Source organism: Ictalurus furcatus, chromosome 24 (genome assembly GCF_023375685.1).
Source record: "Ictalurus furcatus strain D&B chromosome 24, Billie_1.0, whole genome shotgun sequence".
Lineage (NCBI taxonomy): Eukaryota > Metazoa > Chordata > Actinopteri > Siluriformes > Ictaluridae > Ictalurus > Ictalurus furcatus.
Window position 1 is genome coordinate 298,405 of NC_071278.1, and position 6,495 is coordinate 304,899.

Sequence of the window (6,495 nt, forward strand, 5' to 3'; positions counted from 1 at the left end):
CATGGTTTTTGGTCTGGTTTTTTGTCTGTTTTTTTTTACCATCATGTCCACTATTCTCAGGGTAGATTTAAAGCCTTGCCCATTGATTGCTGTATTTGGGATTCCTGACGCCTCAGTTCCATTGAGCTCGGTACAAAAAGATATTATCACTTTCACATCCCTAATAGCAAGACGTTCCCTACTGTTGCATTGGAAATCTGCTAAATATTCATCTATCTCCCAGTGGCTAAAGGACGTGATGTTTTTTCTAAAACTCGAGAAAATAAGGTATACAATGAGGGGTTGTACGGACAAGTTTTTTTTTATAAATGGCATCCCTTTATTGTATACTTTATGGAGTTACAGACACTTCCCACTTAAATTTTTGTGCCTGTTGTTGGGTTTTACAATATCTATGTAACCAGCGATAGTTATTGGGTAGCCATGATGAGCCAGGGGGGTGGGGGGCGGGTTTGTTTTCGGTGTTTGTACTTTTAATTTTGTTTTCCTTTGTTAGTATAAAAAAAAAAAATGTGAATGATTTCTGCTGTGTGTTGCTCGGTTTGTTTTTTCTTCTCAATGAAATAATTGGGAAAAAGAAAGGAGTAAAAAAGGAATGTTCAGCAGACATGTTCAGCAGACATGTTCAGCAGAAATGTTCAGTACAAATGTTCAGCAGAAATGTTCACTAGAAATGTTCAATAGAAATGAAACTGGAGATTGTTTGTTTGAGCTGAAATTTAAAAAAAAGGTGGGGGGGAGGTTTTATTTCACACACATGTTTAAACTTATAGGACTAAAACTACTAACATGACACTTTACTGACATTTTAAACCAGGTGTTCACTGGGTGTGGTTTAGAAATGTGTGTGTGTGTGTGTGTGTGTGTGTGTGCGTGCACGCCTTGACCAGTGAAAGTAGCTCACTTGCAAAGCAAATTAAAAAACAATGTAAAGCAATAAAACCAAGTATAAAAATTACACCAAATCATGTTTTTAATTTTTAACATAATATTTAAAATATATTCAGAACTTCAGTTTGTTCTCAGACTCACCAGCCTTTTTAAGGAAAATACACAGAAATGTATAGTACAGGAGACTGTAATTATGGGGGGGGGGGGGGGGGTGAGTGTGTGTGTGTGTGAGCGTGTGTGTGTGTGTGTGTGCGTGTGTGTGTGTGTCTGTGTATTTGCCTTGAGGAGTAGGTGTTGGCCAAATCCTCTACATTATGTAACATAGTATTGTGTAATCTTTCCCTCCCTCCTCCTGTTCCCTTTGCTCCCTCCCTCATTCCATTCTGAATAAAAAGGTATCTGTTGTGCATCTCCTCACTCGCTCATCACTTGTTCCCTCTCAAGTTTGATGCTGAATTAGACTCCATTGCTCCATCACCATGACATCCGTTGTTCAGTCTCGTACCAGCTTCAGCTCAGGTGGATCTGGTGGTTCCATGCGCTCCATGGGCGGTGGCCGTGTGAGTGGCGGGAGAGCCCAGAGCCTTTACGGAGGCAGTTATGGTGTACGGGTCTCCAGTGGCCCGGCACTCCTCGGCTCTGCAGCTGGAGGTGGCTATGGCGCAGGTGGTGGCTTCGGTGCAGGTGGTGGCTTTGGCGCAGGCGGTGGCTTTGGAGCAGGTGGTGGTTTTGGTGGAGGCTTTGGAGGGGCCGGGGGCGGTTTCAACTTCAATGATGCCGTCGATGTATCAACAAGTGAGAAGCTGACGATGCAGAACCTGAATGAGCGTCTGGCCTCCTACCTGGAGAAGGTGCACACACTGGAGAAGGCCAATGCTGATCTGGAGCTCAAGATCCGCCAGTTCCTGGAGGGCAAGACCTCACCAACGGCCCGAGACTACTCTGCCTACTTTACCACCATCAGTGAACTGCAGGACAAGGTAGGACTCTACATCACTCACTATATACTTACTCACTATGGTAGGGCCCTAACTCGAGGGCCTTCACTCTAGGCCTTCACTCACTGACTACCTTTCTACGGTAGAGCTCTATCCAGGTTAGGGCCCTCAGTTCCTCACTAACCCCAACTCATCTGGGTAGGACCCTCAATTCTTCACTATCCCCATTTTACTGTGGTAGAACCCTCAGTTCTTCACTAAAACATTCTCACCAGCTTAGGACCTTCAGTTCCCTCTCCAGGATGAGACCCTTAGATATTCACTATCCTGATCTTACCTTGGTCAATTCTTCATTATATCCTTTCTCACAATGGTATGGCCTTCTCTTACTTACCATCTACTTCCTCACTGAAGTAAGGCCCACAACTCCCTCACTATCCCCATTGACTATCTGCTTGGTTAAGTGGTTTGTGTAGATGCAGGGTTAGGATGTCACTTTCTCATAAAAGTAGGACCCTCACCCCATCTATATCCCCTTTGTCAATAATACAGGAGCATTCTTATTCCTCACTACATTAGGACTCCCAGTCCCTAACGATCCCCTTGCTCATTGAGATAGTGGTTAGTTAAGGGGTCAAGGTGAAGGGGCGGGGTTTTAAAGTGTGGTGTACACCATTGCATAAGCAATAAATCACCTGTTATTCTGGCTCAGATAAATAAAGGAGTGTAATAAAAGCAGGAACACACTTTCACTGTTTTGTATCAGTGAATGGAACACCCTCAGGCATACACACACCCACCCATCCACACACACACAGACACGACCACACCCGCCATTCAGAATAACAAAAAACTCGAGTTACTGCCTCATTGTGACTCATCACCCTGTGGCCATGTTTGAAATTACACCGGAGATCCAGACTTCCTCTTCACTTTTATTAATCTATTTATCGACTGTGATGTGTTTATTTATATCCTGTAGATCCAGGATGCCACACGCATCAATGGAGGCATTTACCTCAGCATCGACAACTCCAAGCTTGCTGCTGATGACTTCAGAGTCAAGTATGTTCCTTTCTCTAAAATAATAAAATAATTTTTCAATTAATCCATACTTCAGTGCATTGAGAGTTATTATGTGTAATAACAGACAGAATGTTAATCACACTAAGTATCTAAGCTTTTTAGCAATGAATAATTTCATAATTCATGATGTTGACCTCAGTTTTGCTCATTTGGCTTGTGTTTAATTGTGGAATATATGAAAATATTTTGGATTGTTTCAGGTATGAGAACGAGCTGGCCATGAGGCAGTCGGTGGAGGCTGACATCGCTGGGCTGAGGAGAGTCCTGGACGAGCTGACATTGGCCAGATCCGATCTGGAGATGCAGATTGAGGGTCTGAAGGAGGAGCTGATCTTCCTCAAGAAGAACCATGAGGAGGTGTGTGATGGAGTGACATAGTTATCTACACATCGCCACAGAACTAGCACAACATTTCTGGTGGCTGTACCTATCTCACCCTGTTAGCTCCATAATTTTGATCTCCTCAGCCAGGAAGTGACATCACATCGCTTACAAAAGTCACTTGATTGAAAGCTGACAGGGAAGTGAAAATAAACACTGAAATATAGTTTTGTTACAGTTTTGTGGAAATTTGTGGAATGCAAACACATATAGCTAGAAAACTAGCAAAATAGCTACTGAGGTATAGGCTACTACCAGCCTACTATTATCCAGCTTGATTAATGTGCAGGCAACAAATTTTTATGTTTTTTTTGTTAAAAAAAAATCCAAGATTAGTTAATGTTATATGGCTTGTGTTAGCCAGGAAAGGTTGCATGTGTCAAACTAACTTTACTTTCCAACGCTTTCAAATTTTCAAAGATAATCTAGCAAATGCTAATAACCTAACTATACAGGACAAACCATTCTTAAGAAGCTATTTAGGTTACATTTTTAATAGACTAATTGATTTACCACTGTGTAATTAAATGGTTTGAATCCCAGGCAGTTTCAGTAAATAACAATGATAGACATGGTGATAAATTATATCACACTATAAGTAATAACAATATAGCATAGAATTAGTGCTTATTTCAGGCCTTGCTGTTACACCCTCGTACCTCACCACCACCCTTGTTTTCTCTGCAGGACCTCCTCGCTGCACGCTCTCAGATGAGTGGTCAAGTCCATGTGGAAGTCGACGCCAAACCACAGGAAGACCTCAGCAAAGTCATGGCTGAGATCCGCGAGCACTATGAAGCTGTTGCCACTAAAAACAACCGTGAACTCGAAGCTTGGTTCCAGACCAAGGTAAAAAAAATTATTAATTTCCTTGTACAAGCGTTTGCACTATGCTACAACTTCTTGTCTTGTTAAACACTGCCATGAATGTTTTTTTCTCACAGAGCGAGGAACTGAACAAAGAAGTCGCCGCCAGCACAGAAACGCTCCATACCAGCAAATCTGAAACCACAGATTTGAAGCGCACGCTGCAGGGGCTGGAGATCGAGCTGCAGTCACAACTCAGCATGGTGAAGAATAACATTTTTACATTTATACTCTAGACAATCAGCTAGCATCACCACCGTAGCAATGCTAAAAATAGATGGTATTATTACAAAACTAGCAAGCAAATTCAGTCCTCATAAAGCAATTCTAATAAAACCAGCTCATATTGGTCATACTGCACAGTAGCTAACATCATTCACAAAGTTAAACTATGATAACGCACATTACAACTATAGCGATGTTAAAAAACAGATCATCACTATTACCATTACTCGGGGTTGCCAACTTTCACACATTTGGCATGAGACGCACGCTTTCAGGCTCTGTCTCACGCTCTCATGCTACCCAAGTAAATCTCATGCCAAGTGAAGATTTTGTTAAAGTTAGTATGCCATTGGGGATAGCCTTCATTATTTGTGTAATTGTATTGTAAGTGTATAATTGCCCATTCTTGTCAATAAGCTGGTTTCCAATTAATATGTTACACTGGAAGCAATTCTCCATGTACACCGACTTATTATAAGTGATATTACTATTGTTCTGGTACAGTAACGTTTGTTTGTGAGAACTAGCCAGGCTAAGCCGTACTTGACAGTTAAAACTGTTATAGTATGATGTTTGGGGCGGGACACTTCCCGATTCTAGAGAGCATTTGATTGGACAGAAAATCTGATGAGAAGCTGAAGTGTACAATAGTGTAATCAAAATTGGTGGCAGAGAGAGACTGTAAATTTTTAATTCATATGTCTTCTAAATATGAATTTTGTCATTGTTTTGGAGTACACTATATTACACTTATAGATTAAGTGAACACATTCATACATTTTACCAACATAATTCTCATTTCCACACAGCAAAAATGTAATTTATAATTGATTATTACCAGCTTTGAGTGCTCATTTATTAAACCAACATTCTCCTTTGCAGAAAGCGTCGCTGGAACACACTCTAGCAGACACAAAGGCACGTTATTCAGCCAAACTAGGAGGCTACCAGCAGCAGGTGACGAGTATGGAGGAGCAGCTGGTGCAGCTTCGTGCTGATCTGGAGCGTCAGTCTCAGGAGTATCAGATGCTGCTGGACATCAAGACCAGACTTGAAATGGAGATCGCCGAGTACAGGAGACTGCTGGATGGAGAAGGTGCAAGGTGAGATATCAAAAACACAGTTTACCCAGAATGCATTGCAGTGGCCTGACACACTTTCCACTTTCCATTTCTCAATTTCCATCTGTACAAGACACACTGCTAGGTAGTTACTTTGTAAACTGGCTAGCTAGCTAAGTAGACCAAAATGTGCAGTAAAAGTAAAAATATGTATTTTGTGTGTGTGTGTGTGCAGCAGCTCCAGCTCCAGCTCCAGCTCCAAGCGCAAGGTGGTGACAGTGGTGGAGGAGGTGGTGGACGGCAAAGTCGTCAGCTCCACTTCCAAATCCATCACGGAGAAACACTGAGGAAACATCACGGATGAGAAGAACATGAACGTCTTCTGAGAATCTTATGACAATAATCCAAGAATTATGACAACACTAAAGCATCAATAAAGTGTTCAAACTCTTAAACAAGAGCGTTTGTGTCATGTGGTTTATTCACCCTTGGTTGGGGTTGGGGGGGAGGGGGTAACAGTAGTGCACCAATTTCACAATTCTATGTGTGGATGCTTCAGCAAAACCTTTACATCGAAGTGAAAATGTAGGTTTGAATTTGTCATGCTAAAGCTGACAGACTGGTCAAACTTAAAACAGGTTAAACTTTAAACTAGTTATCAAGGCTTCAAGGCTGTAGACAGGATAAAAATAAATTATTCAAAGTATTAGTTAAAGTAAATGGGAGGATAGAGTGATAGAAAGAAAGAGAATTGGAAAGTAAATAAAAAGTAATATGATTATGAAGAAAGGACATAATGAGATGGGAATGTTATAAAATACATACATATAAAAAGTGAAAATGATGATGCATGAAATGAATTATAAGTTTGAAAACACAGATCAGTCATAGCGCTAGCCCATTCTGGATGTTTTTAAATTCAGCATGTATCTAAATCCCAAACAAAAAAAGTACTGCTCATCTTTTGGATAAGACAGGAAAATGGGTGCATGAGACCCAAGAGCTCTGAGAGCCACAAGCCATGACGACTGATTTCAAGGCTTTAG

At 41.3% G+C, this 6,495-nt stretch overlaps 1 protein-coding gene across 2 annotated transcripts; it reads left to right on the forward strand.

Annotated features, from left to right (window-relative positions):
• The first annotated feature begins 1,298 nt into the window (after nucleotides 1-1,298).
• On the forward strand, nucleotides 1,299-5,909 carry LOC128600161 (keratin, type I cytoskeletal 50 kDa). 2 transcript variants are annotated; one of them, XM_053612406.1, is made up of 7 exons: nucleotides 1,299-1,871; nucleotides 2,812-2,894; nucleotides 3,116-3,272; nucleotides 3,984-4,145; nucleotides 4,241-4,366; nucleotides 5,271-5,491; nucleotides 5,688-5,909. In XM_053612406.1, the coding sequence occupies exons 1-7, from the start codon at nucleotides 1,371-1,373 to the stop codon at nucleotides 5,794-5,796; spliced, it is 1,359 nt and encodes a 452-aa protein (XP_053468381.1). In that variant the 5' UTR covers nucleotides 1,299-1,370; the 3' UTR covers nucleotides 5,797-5,909. The 2 variants fall into 2 exon arrangements, with proteins under 2 accessions (XP_053468381.1, XP_053468380.1); XM_053612405.1 differs by having other exon boundaries at nucleotides 1,300-1,871; nucleotides 5,685-5,909.
• Nucleotides 5,910-6,495: the final 586 nt, after the last annotated feature.

Bases quoted from the DNA above. Each gene is read 5' to 3' on its own strand.
- LOC128600161 (XM_053612405.1), top strand. From the start codon at position 1,371: ATGACATCCGTTGTTCAGTCTCGTACCAGCTTCAGCTCAGGTGGATCT. The intron at 4,367-5,270 runs GTGAAGAATAAC...TCTCCTTTGCAG, and splicing joins TGCAGTCACAACTCAGCATG to AAAGCGTCGCTGGAACACAC. The intron at 5,492-5,684 runs GTGAGATATCAA...GTGTGTGTGCAG, and splicing joins CTGGATGGAGAAGGTGCAAG to CAGCTCCAGCTCCAGCTCCA.